Source organism: Chrysochloris asiatica, unplaced genomic scaffold, assembly GCF_000296735.1.
Source record: "Chrysochloris asiatica unplaced genomic scaffold, ChrAsi1.0 scaffold00090, whole genome shotgun sequence".
Classification (NCBI taxonomy): domain Eukaryota; kingdom Metazoa; phylum Chordata; class Mammalia; order Afrosoricida; family Chrysochloridae; genus Chrysochloris; species Chrysochloris asiatica.
This window is the reverse complement of record NW_006408608.1, coordinates 75,252-91,186: the sequence shown is the minus strand read 5'-3', so window position 1 is coordinate 91,186 and position 15,935 is coordinate 75,252. Positions and strand designations below refer to the sequence as shown.

At 48.4% G+C, this 15,935-nt stretch overlaps 1 protein-coding gene across 1 annotated transcript in view; it reads left to right on the top strand.

Annotated features, from left to right (window-relative positions):
• Positions 1–6,645: 6,645 nt before the first annotated feature.
• Positions 6,646–15,935, top strand: part of HTR6 (5-hydroxytryptamine (serotonin) receptor 6, G protein-coupled) — a 26,827-nt gene continuing 17,537 nt past the window's right edge. Inside the window, exon 1 of the mRNA XM_006866318.1 lies at positions 6,646–7,377. Within this exon, the coding sequence (XP_006866380.1) occupies positions 6,664–7,377 (714 nt within the window). The 5' untranslated portion in view covers positions 6,646–6,663. The remainder of the gene's footprint in view (positions 7,378–15,935) is intronic.

The window sequence follows — 15,935 nt, the reverse complement described above, 5'->3', positions numbered from 1 at the left end:
CAATAGACCAATATGGTCACCAGCAAGCTTACATGCTTGCTCGTGTGTTCCCTTTGAGTTTCAGTCTTGGGGGTGTAGATTTCTCTTGAAGGGACTTGATTGCTTGCCTTGATGGCTCCCCAGCCAACACCTTGCTTGTTTTTGTAGTAGCCAATTAGACTACCATTTTTATTTTGGACTAAACTCATTTTTTTTTTTAATGTTTTATTGTGAATTATGTGATAGTTTACACGGGAGAACATTAGCTTTACATTCATCCTATTGTATATTGTTTCATTGCCATGGTTACAATCCCCTCCATGCATCATCAACCAACCAAAGGGTATATACCCTGCAAGCCTGCCCCCCGGTTGTCAGCACACAGCCCCTCTCCCTCTCTGGGTCTATAGTCCCCAGCTGTTCCATCTGTCCATGTTATTGTCTCTGCCTCCATCTTTGGAGTCACTGCTTCTCTGGGTTGGGTCTTGCACTCTGCTCTTCTCCATTGATGGTTCCAGGGACCTCGGCTTCTGGACTCCCCCCCTTTTGCTACAAAACGTCTATCACATTTCTAACCCTCGCAGTCAGTCCTGATAACAATTATTCACCATTATACCACAAGGGACCTATCCCCATCTCCTTTCACTAGCCCCACCCAGACAGATTGGATACTACTCAGTGGAGATTCTACCTTTCCCTGGGCCCTCTGGATCTAGGTTCCCTCTTGAAAGCCTGTAAGCCCGTCACTTCTTGCCTTTGTAGACCCTCCATTTTGGGTAGCCGATGTCCAAGTTGCCCATCCCTGTCTACTCTGTGTATGGAGGGGGTGGGAATGATCCTTGCTGTAAAGATTTGCTCTCTCTTTTGAGCCAGTGCATCCATAGGTGTAGGTCAAGTTCATCAAATTGTATCAGATTACTCTTTTTTCCCTCTTGTTTCTTATTCTAATTGAACTCTGATCATCCAGTCATTGAAGCCAGGTCAGGTGGGTATTATCTACAAGTGTGGGTGTTCTTATGCATATGCCCTCTCTTCTTATCAGTTGGACGCTTCACTCTCCACTCTAGTCCTCTGTGGCTATGTCACTAACTCTGGGCCCAAGAGTCCCCAGGACTTGCCAATCAGGTCTCCACCCAGGTTCACAGGAGTCTATTGAACGTTGTAGGACTTAGCTCGCAGCTTCATTGCTGTTTTTCCCTCACTTCCCCTTATTGGTGATGAACGTGGTCACCAATCAGAGTTCATGTCTGCTTGTATATTCCCATTGAGTCTTAGTCTTGGAAAGGGGTTTGCCCTGAGGGGACCCGACCACTTGCCTTGATGTCTCCTGGGCGAGCAACTTGCTTGTTCTTGTAGTAGTCAGTCAGACTGCCGTTATTGTTTTGTACTTTTCCTGTCGGTCTTTCAAGAAGTATCTTCTGTTCTTCTAGCTGCTCCAGGCTGGTCTGCTTGTCCTTTCAAGTGGAAATTTCCCACTTCTGAAGATTCTGGATGGAGTTCAGGATTCCACCTATGGTCTTATGTAATGCAGAGGCTCTGCAGGAAGCTTCCTTCACTGGGCACGTTGTAGTTCCATTTTAGGTATTCCAATCAGTTATAGGCAGAAGACTTACAAGCTTTCTATGGTGATATTTCTGGCTATTCCTTTCTCTCCCCATCAAGTGTCTATTTTATAATGGCATGTCAGGGAAACCAAGATTCAAAAGACAGCAAAGCATCTTAACACTAAATTCACTTTTGTAAACTTGTAAGCCAGCCGTTTTACGCCTTTATAGCCCCGCATTTTAGGTAGCCAATGTTTAAGTTGCCCATCCCTATCAACCTTGAGTACTGAGGGGATAGGCTTGATCCTTGATGTGAAGACTCCTTCCTTCTTGGTATTTTGAGCAACCAGATCCATAAACAAGGGTCAAGTTCATCAAATTGTAGCAATTTACACTTGTTTCCTGTATCAAGCCTCTTTATCTTCCTTCAGTCAAGTTCTGATCAGCAAGTTTTCCAAGCTAGGTCAAATGGGTACTGTCTGCAAGTTTGGGTGTTCTTGTGCGTCTCCCCCTCCGTCATATCAGCTGGACGCTTCAACTTTCAGCTCTAGCTCTTCATGACTAGGTCAGTGTCCACGGGCTCAGGAGTTCCAATGTCTTCCCAAACTTCAGACCAACCAACTCTTCCTCTTCTCTTTCTCATTTCAAGGTCGACAGGAGTCTATGGAACATGGTTGAACTCAGCCCATGTCTTCATTATTGCCTTTCCCCCACTTTCACTCATGAGTAGACAGATGTGGTCACCAGCAAGCTTACAAGCCTGCTCATGCGCTCCCTTTGAGTTTCAGTCTTGCAAGGGGATATATACTACATTTTACAAAATTAACATTTGTCAGACATTGTGCTAAATGATTTACATACTCATCCCCTTCACATCTCCATAACTCTAATTTCATAACTGCAGAGATTCAAAGAGGTTTTCCCAAGTTCACATTTAAGTAGCAGAATTGGGATTTGAACCCTGGCCACACTACTCATCATTTCTCAAGTTTGCTGTTGCTCACATGGACTGAAGGAGTCACTGCAGATCTGAAAGTGTCCACAGGGGTCATCTAATCCATGTTGTCATCATACAGATGCAAACACTGAGGCCAACAGCTGTCACTGACATACATAGCATCCTAAACTTTACAGATGACACCAGTGCCTTCTTATCCCCTCAACAATGCTGTGAAGAGGGGCTGGGGAGTGCCCTTTTTAGCTATTGCAGAAGAGAAAACAGATCCTCAAGAAGGAGCCGCTGGCTCTAAGTCCCACAGCAAGTAAGTGGCACAGCTGGGATTCTAAGAGGGGTCTAACTTACTCAGCCCAGTGTTTAGTATACTTATGACTCTATGTTCCTTAGGGTCCAGCAGAAACCATCTGGGGGATGCAGAGTGGTGGTGGAGAGGGGGAACAGGTCTCCTCTATCTGCTGTATAGATCCATCTGTGGGCGAGACCAGGCTCTGAGCTGCAAACGGTGGTGTAGGGCAGGGGTTTTGAGGTTTATGTTAGGAGGTAGTTTGACCATTCATAAAGGCTACTTGGCCACTTGTTGCTGTGGTCTTGAATGTGAGGCCCTGGGTCTCTCTGAACCTCAGTTTAACCCTGAGCTCTAAGCAATATTTTAGATTTGTTAGTCATGTTATTAATATGTAACAGAACTTGATGATTCTCATGTTGGTATGTTTCAGTCCATTGTTGCAGTCATTGTGTCAAGCCATTTCATTGAGCCTTGCCTTCTACTTTACCAAATATGATATCCTTCTCAGTGTTTTGTCCCTTTGATGATGAGTCCAAAACAAGTGAATTGAAGTCTCAGACAACAGGGTTTCTCATTGGCTAATTTTTGGAAGTAGATTGCCACGCCTTTCTTCCTAGTCTATCTTAGTCTGAAAACTCCATTGAAACCTGTCCTAGATGCATGACCCTGCTGATATTTGAAATACTAGTGTCATAGCTTCCAGCATCATAACAACATGCAAGCCACTTCAGTAAGAGAAACTGACAAATGGGTAGTGGATTGTAGGGGTACAAATAGTATAATCAAATCCCTGGAATATTAAAAAACAAAACCAGTTGCTGTCAAGCTGATCCAAAGTTGTAGGGAGCCCACGTTTCAGAGTATAACTGTGTTCCAGTTTTTCAGTGGCTAATTTTTTGGAAGTAAATCACGAGCCTTCCTTCTGAGGTAACTCTGAGTAGACTTGAGCCGTCAACTTTTTGGTTAGTAGCCAACTGTTTGCACTATTCCGGTTGTTGTTGTTGTTAAGTGCCGTTGAGTCGATTCCGACCCATAGCGACCCTGTATAGGTTTTCCAAGGAGAAGCTGGTGAACTTGAACCACTGACCTTGCAGTTCAAACGACTTTGCAGTCTGACGCATTAGCCCACAGCGCCATATAAAGTCTCTGAGACATAGCAGGAGTCTTAAACATGGGCGCTATTATTTTTCTGTTTCTGTGGAGGAACAAAGATCACTATCAGTCTGGATCTATCCTTTGATGTTGGTGTTAGGTATCATCATATTGGTTTCCCCAGGTACCCAGTGAGCTTGGGGGAGCGGGGCCAGCCAACTGGTGGGGGACAGAGGGGGTGGAGGCACGACCATTGTTCCTCTGCTGCCCACGGGACTGACCTGTGTCTTCCTTCCTGGTCCAGCCCCTGGGTACCTACCCTGGCAGGAGCCCCACCCCTGCTACCTCAATGACTCACAGCAACCCCATGTGACAAAATAGAACTGTCCCATGTGATTTTCAAGGCTGTAAGGTATGGCGCTGTGGGTTAACGTGCTCGACTGCAGAGTTGGTTTGAACCGAAATGTTGGCGGTTCAAGCTCACCAGCCTCTCCTCAGAAACCCTATACAGGGTTGCTATGGGTCTGAACCAACCCAACAACACTTAACAACAACAATCTTTATGGCAGTAAATTAACAGGTATTTCCTCCTGTGGAGTTGCTGTGTGGGTTCAAACTGCCAACCTTTTGGTTAGAAATCGAGTGTTTTGTTGGTGTGCCACCAAGGCACCTTCTGACCCACTGTATTGTTCTACATTGTCTTTTCCATGTGATTTTCACCTTACATACTCTCTTCTGCTTCTTGTTTCTTGTTTATCTCTTTCCACTAGACGCTCCATGAAGTCAAGAGTCTTTGTTTTGTTCACTGTAGTGTCCTGATTAGCCAGAACAATACGGACATCTATCTAGCAACCCACTGGCATCGGATCATAGGGTTTCCGAGACTGTAAATCTTTATGGGAGTCCTGGCGTGGAGCTGTAGGATCAGCACTGGACTGTGAACCACAAGGTCTGCAGTTCAAACCCACCAGCAGCTGCTTGGAAACCCTATACTAGGTCACTATGAGTGGGAACTGACTCGATAGCACTTAACTGTAACAACATGAGTCTGAACTAACTCAACGGCACTTAAAAACAAATCTTTATGGGAGTAGATAAATCCTCTCATCTTTCTATGGTGGGTTCAAACTGCTGACTTGCACTAAGGAGCCCACTTGATTAACCCACAGAGCCTCTAGAGTTCTTTGAACACCTAACAGGTGCTCAATAATTATTTGTGGAATGAATAGATGCATGAAATCCACAGAATTAGTCTGTGCAGTGTTGAAGGGACTTTGATTCTGGAAGAGAGATACACAGATTTCCCACTAAGGGGGGCACACACCTCCCCTCTTCCTGCACCGACCGTGCTCCACATGGCCTGAGGATTCACAAACCTCTTCACACCCACAGGTCAGGAACTTCATCCTTAGTAGCTGGTCCTGTTGGGAAACCAGCTGGTATCTGTTCTCAAAGCTCTAGGGGTTAACCTTCGATTCCAAGTCTTCCTGCTCAAATAAAAAATGCAGTATGCAGGAATTATTAACCCCTTTTATACATACAGCAGCGGTAGCCTAAACACATAGCAGCTGAAGCGATTTGTTCAACATCTCCCAACTCTGCCCTCTTCCTCCCCCATAAGGCAGTGACCCCTGCTGTGGTCAGGCAGACCCCCATTGGGGAGCAGTCTCTGGAAAAAGGCGGGCCACAGTCCCCTCCTCTGAGTTCCAACTGCGCCGCCTCCACGTGTGGGTTGGGAGGGGCAAACGGGGGTGGGAAGGCTGCGGAGACAGTCGGTGAGGCGACCCCGCGAGGCTGGGACGCTCAAATCTTCCTTTCCCAGCCTCCGGGGATCCGGGACCCTCCCGCATCCGAGGCTGGGGCTCGGGATCTCCCCGCCCACCGCAGAGTCCCGCGCAGGCTCCCCGGCGCGGGGATCGAGCGCTGCTGGCAGCATCCACCCGATCCTCAGCGCTCTCTGGCCCCTCGCCGCGCCTGTCGGGTTCGGGATCCCCAGCCTGCCGCCTCCCTGGCAGTAGCCGCCTCTCCCTCTCGCGGCCCCGCGGGGCCTGCCGCAGTCGCCGGCAGTGGAGCAGCGCGGAGCGCCCCAGGTACCGAGCGCGGTGGAGCGGGGCCAGCCAGCCGGCCGGCCGGGGGCGGAAGGGGCGGAGGCACGGCCGCTGTTCCTCTGTTGCCCATGGGACCGACCTGCGTCCTTCTTCCTGGCCCAGCCCCTGGGTACCTACCCTGCCTGGGGCTCCAGCCCCGCTACCTCAAGCACTACAGCTCCAGATTTAGCTTTTCACACGCCCGCCCCCGCCAGGGAGCTTGCACCCCGCCAGGGAGCGCCCAACACCGGGTTTCCATCCTGGCCAGGCGTCCCCGCCCCTATTTTACCGCTCGCTCCCTCTAGGGGGCTCTGCTCCTACCTGAAGGCGCCCATCCAACCTCCAAGGGTAATCCGGTGTCCTCATACTGCTAACTTTGTGCCAGCTCCCTCTGGGGAACTCAGCTCCTCACCGGGTGTCCCCTCTCCAAACTTTCTCCAGGTGTCTCTGCTCCTCACTCGAGGGCGCCCAAATAACCCATCTTCCTTCTTCTAGGGTCACTGCCCCTTGACCTAGCGCTCCCACCCCCGTCTTCCCGCTACCTCCACTCACCCACCCCAGGAGAATCCACTGTCACCCGAGGACGCCCACCTAGTTTCCGCTCCGCCAAAGATCTCTGCCTCTAATCAGCTACTCCTCACCCTGCCTTCCACCCACCATACCCATCCTCAGTATTCTTCTTCAACCTCAAGTCCTCGCCTCCCATCCTCCGCCCCCATGGTCTCAGAGCCAGGCCCTTCCAACCACAGCACCCCTGACTTGGGGTCGGGGCCGCCATCGGGCCCGGGGGTCAACGGGTGGCTGGCGGTCGCGCTGTGTACGGTCATCGCCTTGACCGCGGCGGCCAACTCGCTGCTTATCGTGCTCATCTGCACGCAGCCGGCACTGCGTAACACGTCCAACTTCTTCCTGGTGTCGCTCTTCACGTCGGACCTGATGGTGGGGCTGGTGGTGATGCCACCGGCTATGCTGAACGCACTGTACGGGCGCTGGGTGCTGGCACGCGGCCTCTGTCTGCTTTGGGCCGCCTTCGACGTGATGTGCTGCAGCGCCTCCATCCTCAACCTCTGCCTCATCAGCCTAGACCGCTACCTGCTCATTTTGTCGCCGCTGCGCTACAAGCTGCGCATGACGCCCCCGCGCGCCTTGGCGTTGGTCCTGGGAGCCTGGAGTCTGGCCGCGCTCGCCTCCTTCCTGCCCCTGCTTCTGGGCTGGCATGAACTGGGCCGCGCACGGGCTCCTGCCCTGGGCCAGTGTCGCCTGCTGGCCAGCCTGCCCTTCGTCCTCGTGGCGTCCAGCCTTACCTTCTTCCTGCCGTCAGGCGCCATCTGTTTCACCTACTGCAGGATCCTGTTGACTGCCCGCAAGCAGGCGGTGCAGGTAGCCTCCCTCACCACGGGCATGGGCAGCCACGCCTTGGAGACACTGCAGGTACCCGGGGTGCTCAGGGAGGGCACTCGATGGGGAGGAAATGAGCAACCATGGAGCGCCAATTGGGCATCCAGCCATTGGGAGCTCTCATCTTTGGTCTGAACTCCAAACTTAATATCTGACAGTTCACTGGGTAGGCTTCTGGAAGGTAAGGTACAACCAGGAATTCAGGGTTTCCCAGCTCTCCTCACCTGCTCCTCTCCCAGTCTTCCCATCATGGCACACGGCACAATCAAGGCATCACAAGCCAGAAACTCTGTACACATTAATCGGCAAGGCCTGTTGGTGTTGCCTCATGTAAGTGTTTAGTACTGAATTCTCCGTTTCTCTCCATCTCTTCCACTACCCCTTTGCAAGCCACCGTCATGTCTTACCTGGGTAGACTGGTACTGATTGTGCTTCAGTTTCACTACTACCCATTTTCTGCATAGGAGCCAGAGACAAACAAAACTAAATGTGATCCTGCATTCCCCACTGCACTCAAGGTAAATAGGAAGCTCATCTCCTCACCTCCCTTTTCCTTGGCTCTTGCTTTGCGCTTACCACATGGTCCTTCTGGCAGTTGCTAGAAGTTACCAGACCTCAAGGTCTTTGCACTTGCTATTCCATTTGTTTGGAATGCTGTTCTTCCAGTTCTGTTCTAGCCTGACTCTCAGTTCTCAGTTCACCGCTGACCAGAAACAACTCTTGACCACCATAGCTGCATCCACTGTCTCCCACCCTGTTGTTCTCTATCACAGCTCTCAGTTGGCTTGTTGACTTGTTTATTGTTTCTCTCTCCTACTGAATGCAAGCTCCATGAGAGCAGGGCAGATCTAGGCCAGTTCGATCCTCATAGTTGTTGTCTAGCCACCTACAACTCATGGTGATCATATGCGCACATAATGGGACGTTACTTAGTCCTGCACCCTCCTCAAGATCATTGGAATGCTTGAAGCCATTGTACCCACTGTGTATTTTAAGTACCTTCCAATTTATGGGGCTCATCTTGCAGCACTGTATTGAACATTATTCTGTTATGATCCATAGGGGGTTCTTTCTTTCTTTTTTTAAAAGATTTTTATTGTGAACTGAGTTGATAGTTTACGTGGGAGAATATCAGTTTTATACTCATCCTATCGTATTTTGTTTCATTGCAATAATTACAGTCCCCTTCCTGCATCATCATTCAATCGTATTTGCTTCTGTTCCCTCTGCTTTTCTTTCTTTCTTGGATCTACACAAAAACAATCAGGTATATATAATCATTTAAACAACAGAAGGGCACATTCTGCAAGTTTACCTCCTGGCTGCTAGCACACAGCCTTTATCTTTCCAGGCGTCTAGAGTCCTCAACTGCTCTATCTCTCCATGGCATCATCTCTGCCTCCATCTCTGGTGTAGCTGCTTCTCTGGACCATAGGGTTTTCATTGGCTGAGTTTTGGAAGTTGAGCTCTAGACCCTTCTTCCTAGTTTGTTATAGTCTAGAAGTTCCATTGAAACCCGTCCATGATCCTGTTGGTATTTGAAATACTAGTGGCATAGCTTCCAGCATCTGCAGGGAAGCCACCACAGTGTGAGAAAATGACACGTGGGGGAGATGGCTTCTCATAGGTGATTAGTCATTACTTGGGAGTGGGGTAGGTGACTTTAGTTCAAGGTTCTGCATCTAGAAATAGAATGGTTGGTCCTTCGTCCCCAAGTCATGAAGAACCCAAGTCCAATTAGCACCCCAAGTGATGAATGTATAGGCTGACCAATCTCAGAGAATAGAAGGCACCGAGGACAGTCCTAACTGACCCTGAAAGCTCATCTTAATGTAGCTTTAGCTGGAGGAGGCTGCTGGAGGGTGGGGATGCCTTGAGGTATTGGGTAGATGGGACATTTGAAAGACTAACACTCTCCCCTGTCGTCCTCTAGAGCAAGCTGTCTGTTGCGCTCCATCAGTGAGGCCCAGAGCTGCAGCTGGGGGCTCTGGCAGGAGACCAGACCCTGTGTGCAGGAGGCTCTGCCTCTCTCTCCCTATTTGTTCATTGGAGAACATCACTATGATCCTGATTTGGTTCTTCAGTAGTGTAGGCTGCCCTGGACCATCATGTTCTCCCTGGATTCTTTTAAAGGCATTTCCCCCAAACTTTAGCCATTCAGGATCCGGCTCTGGATGCCTGCCTTGCTTCCCTCCATGTACTTCAAACCACTCAAACACATACTTAACTTAGCACTATCTTTAAACCACCTCACTGATCCTTTTACCTCCATGAATTCGTTTAGAAAGAAACTTCATAGCTGTTCTGGAAATGGAAAATCAGTATCCCTTGCCATATGTAGAACAAGTTCTTGGACGAAGCTTCAGCAGTATCACTGAGGTTCAGCTGGTATGGCTGATGTCTCTACCTCCAAGGCCAACTTCCTCTCTGTTAAGTATTGTTGTTGTTAAGTGCTGTTGCGTCGGTTCCACTCATAGTGATCCTTTATAGAGTTTCCGAGGAGCAGCTTGTGAGTTTGAACTGCTGACCTTGTGGTTCAAATTGACCTTGCGGTCCAGTGCTTATCCTACAGCACCACACCAGGAACTCCTTGTTAAGTATTGTTGTTGTTGTTAAGTGTTGGTAGAGTGGTGTTAAAGACACAATAGCATTAGCCTGAAACTTTCTTCTTGACCTAACTGGAAGAGATGGAAGAGAACTATTGTCGTTAAGTGCCGTTGAGTCGGTTCTGACTCATCATGACCCTGTATAGGGTTTCCGAGGAGCAACTGGTGGGTTTAGACTGCCAACCTTGTGGTTTGCAGTCCAGTGCTGAGGGGTAATATTTTCACTCTGTGATTCAATGTTATTTTATGGAGTGTCCACCGAAAATCACCTTGCGTTCTCATACTTTGTGAAACTCTGCTCTAGAATGGGAGAAGTTAGCTGGTCCTGATGGGGCTGGGATAGGAGGAATCAGGATTTGGGTTCCAACAGTGCCTGGCACACAGAGTTTTTTTCCCATGAAATGAATTGATTGGCACCAGGAATGAACCTGAGACTGCTGTTCGGCATCTGGCCAGGAGTCTCTCAGGTGCTAACAGCTATAGCTCATAGTCTTTGAGTATTCATTATGTGCCAGACACCAAGCTAAATTTAGTAATCCTCAGAACAACCCAATGAGGCAAGTATTGCCATCATCCCTGTTTTATAGAGGGAAGTTGACCTGCCTGAGGTCACACAACTGGTACAGAAAGTTCAAGCTTGGATCTGTTTTCACTACTTCATGGGCATTGACATTCTCTTGAAATGCTGCCCTCAGGCAGACCACACTATGCGTCCTACCTTACTGGCTGTATCTCCTTTGTTGGTTTCTTTGGCCCTGCCCCTAATTGTGGCATGTTTCACCTCAGTCCTCTGACCTCTCCATTCTCCCTACAGATATTCCTTAGACCGTTCATCTTGTCTCATGTCTGAAAATGCCACTGACGCCTAATGACTTCCAAAGCACTATTTCCAACCCGGGCCCTTTACTTAATTTGCCCCCAGCAGCAAAAGGCAACTACAATTTGTCTATGACTCAGGCCTGGACGCTTCTCTTTCTTCACATCTAATCCTCTTATCTTGACCTTTAAAACATATCCAGGTTCTGATCACTTCTCACGTCTTCACTGAAACCACCTGAACTGGGCCCTGGTCCTCTGAGGCCTGGATTATGCTTGCTCCCTTTCAATCTAATCTAACACAGGAACCTGAGGGAGCCCTTTAAAATGAAAGTCCCATCCTGGCTTACCTCCCCTCTGGTGGGCTTGCTTCTCATGTGGTATGGCCCTCTGCTCCTTCTCTGGTACTCTTCCAGGTCCCCCAGGCCCATTCTCAGTATTCTAATTACATCAACCTCCTTGCTGTTCCTTGAACTCAACTAGAATGCTCCTACTACTGGGCCTTGGCACTTACTGTTCTCTCTGCCTGAAATGCCCTTCGCCCACATCACCATATGGCTCATCCCTAGCTCTCATCAATTCCTTCAGGCTTCTGCTCAATTGCCCTCCCTAACCATTCTACCAAGAGAAGCAACTGCTACCTCTCTGCAGGTACTCTTTGACCCTAACTCCCTGAGTTAATTTTCTCTCATCAGCACATACTATATACTTACATATTTACTTTGTTGATTACTTACTTCTCTCTATTAGGATGCCAGCTCTAGGAGACCTTGTCTTTTTCCTTACTGCTGTAGTATGCAACAGTGCCTGGCATATAGCAGGTGCTCAGTAAATGTTTTTGAAGTCCTGGTGTGGTGCTGTAGATAAGCACTTGACTGCAAGGTCCTATTGAATTGCAAGGTTGGTGGTTCAAACTCACCAGCCTCTCTTCGGAAACCCTATATAGGGTTGCTGTGAGTTGGAAATGACTCAATGGTGCTTAACAATGGTAGATGTTTCTGGTAGGAATGAAAGGACCACTGAACATCATGTGGCCTGGAGTCCCACCTCCACTCACAGTGCTGCCTTTTCTCCCACCCCTTCAGAATCAGTTCTTGCATATGACAGAGCCTAAGCTTTTGACCTTGATCCATTTGCTCTCTCAGGTTTACTGAGCATCCACTTTGCTCAGGAGCTGTTCTAGGCTATAGATGTGGAAGTGAGGAGGACAGATAGACACCATCCTGTCCCCTGGGAATTTCTGTTTTAGCTGGGGGGCGGACATTGACTAGGGCACACCATCATGGTAAGTGTTAGAGGGATGATTACTTCCTGTGAAGACCTGAAAAAGCCAAGCAGAAACTCCACAATGAGCCCTAAACCCAAACATGGGTCATTCAGGCCAATATCCTGCCTGTGAGGCAGATTGACCCTTGAACCTCTCAAGACATCTCAAGATGTCTATTCTAATGCCTCTCCCTTTCTGGAAAGCCCATTCGCTTGGTTTGTATGTAGAACAGAATGACCCCATCACCCAGAGCCCCTTGCCTCCTCCACAAGCCTTCTACAGACTCTTTCCCCTACTTCCCAGAGAGTTGTCTGTATTTGGGGAATTTCCTTCCGGGATGTTGCCTTTATTGTTCCCTCCCAGGCCAGCTGTCCTGTCCCACTGATGAGCAACTCATGGTTTGGAAGCAGAGGCTCTTTCAGTGCCGGGACCAGAAGGCTTTGATGGGGAAAGGAACAAATTTGGAATGCATCAGATCCGTTCCCGCCAATTCTTTCAGACTTCTAGCCTTTGGCACCTCTCTGCAGTTCAGCCTCCAGCTGAATTCCAAGCAGAAGGGAGCTTGGAATGTGTCTCCAAGTCCTAGTTCCTCTGAGATAGAGACCATGAACAGTTTTAGGTGCCTCACCAAATACCTACTTAAATAAGATAAGTTGTTAAGTGCCATGGAGTGGGTTCTGACCTCTAGTGACCCTGTATGGGGTTTCTGAGGAGCAGCTGGTGAGCTTGAACCACTGACCTTGCATTTTAAACCGACTTTGCAGTCCAGTGCATTAACCCCCAGCGCCACACCGGGACTCCCCTACTTATGTAAGGGAGGTTTTAAAGGACCAGTGATTGTGGCCCGAGGAAAGGGTCAGGCTTAGAGCTGAGGCAGGGCTGTGGCCTGAGGGTGAAGGAAGGGGGTGTGAGGGTCAGCAAGGTAGGCAGAGGAGTGTGTACATGTATGTGTGTGTGTAAGGTGGGTGCTGGATGGGATGGTGTTCAGCTTCCAGAAGATTTCGGAAGGACCAGGGTATCAGTAGTGACATGGGAACCCACAGCTGATGGATAGGAGCAGAAGGCCCACTTTCTCGGCCTCTGCAGCAATTTCTGTGTCTCTGTGGGGCAGTGGTTAAGTGCTCAACTGCTAACGAAAAGGTCAGTGGTTCAAATCCAGCAGGCTTCCGCAAAGATTACAGCCTTGGATACCCTTTGGAGCAGTTCCAACCAGAGTCAGAATGGACTTTACCACCGTGGGTTTTGTGATCCATAACCCTGCTCTCCAATTTTCCCCTCTTGCCCTCCTCTTGCTCTGCTTCCCCTATGGCTCTCTGAATAAGTTCCTGTCTTTCCTCTTCTCTTCCTTCCATCTGTGTTTCTCCATCTTCCCTTTTCCCTTCTCCTTACCTATGAGTTTCTCTGCCTCCCCCACCTTTCTTAACCCTCCCTCACCTCACTGTGCGTCATTCTGCCTTAGTGATCTGTCTTCCCTTCCAGCCCTGTCATTCCTCCTCAGAGGAGGAGGCTGCTATCACAGAAATATCTTGGAGGGGGAGGAGGAGGCTGAGCTGGGATGGCGGCTCTGAGGATAGCAGGCTTGGCGATTGCTCAGAGTGAGACAGCCTGCAGCCGTCCCAGGACTGGCAGCAGGAGCTAGGGTGTCACATTGGCTATGCTGTAAATCCTGCCTCTGTTCCATCACAGTTGGATGACCTTGGATAAGTCACTTCTCTGTCCCCCTAGGTGATGCTCTATGTTGGCTCACAGTGCACCATCTTTATGATTCTTGGTGTGTTTGAGCCCACTGGTGTAGCTGTTGTGACAAACCATTTCTTTTAGGGTTTCCCTTGTTTCTGATGACCCTCAGCTTTACCAAGGAACCCTGGTGGCACAATGGTTAAGCACTTAGCTTCTAACCCAAAGGTTGATGATTTGAACCCACCAAGTCCTGGTGTGGCGCTGTGGGCTAATGCGTCAGACTGCAAAGTCGTTTGAACAGTGGTTCAAGCTCACCAGCTGCTCCTTGGAAACCCTATACAGGGTCACTATGGGTCGGAATCGACTCGATGGCACATAACAACAACAACAACAACAACAAATAACTCTGTGGGAGAAAGGCTAAGCCTGGCAATCTCCTGTGAAGAGTATAGCCAAGAAAATCCTACGGGACAGATTTTCTTTGTCACATGGGCTCACTATGAGTTGGAATCAACTTGATGGCACCTAACAAAAACAACTGCTTTATCAACCATGATGTTGTTTTCTAGTGATTGGTAAGTGAACCTGTTTCACCATCCTTGCTTCTAAGGGACATTCTAATTGCCACGTGCAATTTCTGAACATGGAAGCATTGTGGTAAAGAAGCTGGTTGTTGTTGTTGTGTGCCATGGAGTCAGTTCCGACTCATAGCAATCCTGTACAGAGTTTCTGAGGCTGTAAATCTTTACAGGAGCAGACCGCCTCATCTTTCTCCCATGGAACCGCTGGTAGTTTCGAACTGCTGACCTTGCGGCTTACAGCCCGATTCGTAACCACTAACGCAACCAGAGCTCCTTATGGAGCTAGAAATGACCTGGAATCCCTGACTCAATACTTACCTACCATGAGATAATGGTACCTCCCACTCTAGCTGTTAGAGGAGCCAATGAAAGAATATATATATAAGATACCTGGCACATAGTAGGTACTCCGTTCTTTGGTGATAAAATATAAAGTTCTTGGGAACCCCATTGGGCATTTCCAGACCCCCTTAAAAAAGTCACTATCACCTCCACCAACATCACCAACACTACTATCAAAGAGCTGAGCCAAACACAAATAGCAGTTACAACAACAGGAATGACAGTGAACACGTGTATGGTGCTTACTGTGTCCCGGGCACTATTCTAAAACTGTATATTATCTTTTTTTAAGTATTTATTGTGAATGATGTGATAGTTTACATGGGGAAACATTAGCTTTACATTCATCCTATTGTATTTGATTTCATTGCAATGATTACAGTCCCTTCCATGCATCATCAAACAACCGAAGGGTACACCCCACAAGCTTACCCCTCAGTTGTCAGCACACAGCCCCTCTCCCTCCCTGAGTCCAGAGTCCCCAGTCACTCCATCTCTTCATGTCATCATCTCTGCCATCACTGCTTCTCTGGGTAGGGTCCCACACTAAAATATGGAACGCTTCATGAATTTGCATGTCATCCTTGTGGAATGGCCATGCTAATCTTCTCTATTGTTCCAATATTTTCGTATGTGTGCTGCCGAAGTGAGCACCTGTATATTATCTCATCCAATCCTTACTATCATCCTATGAGGCAGATGATATAATTCCCATTTTACAAAAAGGAAAGCTTAGGCACAGAGGGGTGAAGTGACTTGTCTAGGGCCACTCTGATGGTAACAGAGGCAAAATTTGTATGCCCCAGAGTCTGTACTCGCTCACAACCCTCATATTATGATATGGTAATTGTAGAAAGTTTACACTATGCATGGGAATACATAAACACATAAAAGAAATTTTATTGTGGCAAAAATTTATATAACAAAACATTTGGCAATTCAACAATTTACACATGGATAATTCATTAACTCAGGAGTCCTGGTGTGGTGCTGTGGGCTAATGCGTCAGTCTGTAAAGTCGTTTGAACTGCAAAGTCAGTGGTTCAAGCTCACCAGCTGCTCCTTGGAAACCCTATACAGAGTTGCTATGGGTCAGAATCAACTCGACGGCACTTAACAAAATCAACATTTCACTGATTACATTAATTAAGTAGTGTAACCACTTGTTGTTGTTGTTGTTGTCAGGTGCCATTGAGTCGGATCCGACTCATAGCGACCCCATGCACAGCAGAACGAAACAATGTCTGATCCTGGGCCAACCTCACTACCGCTGCCACACTTGAGTCCATCAATGATGCC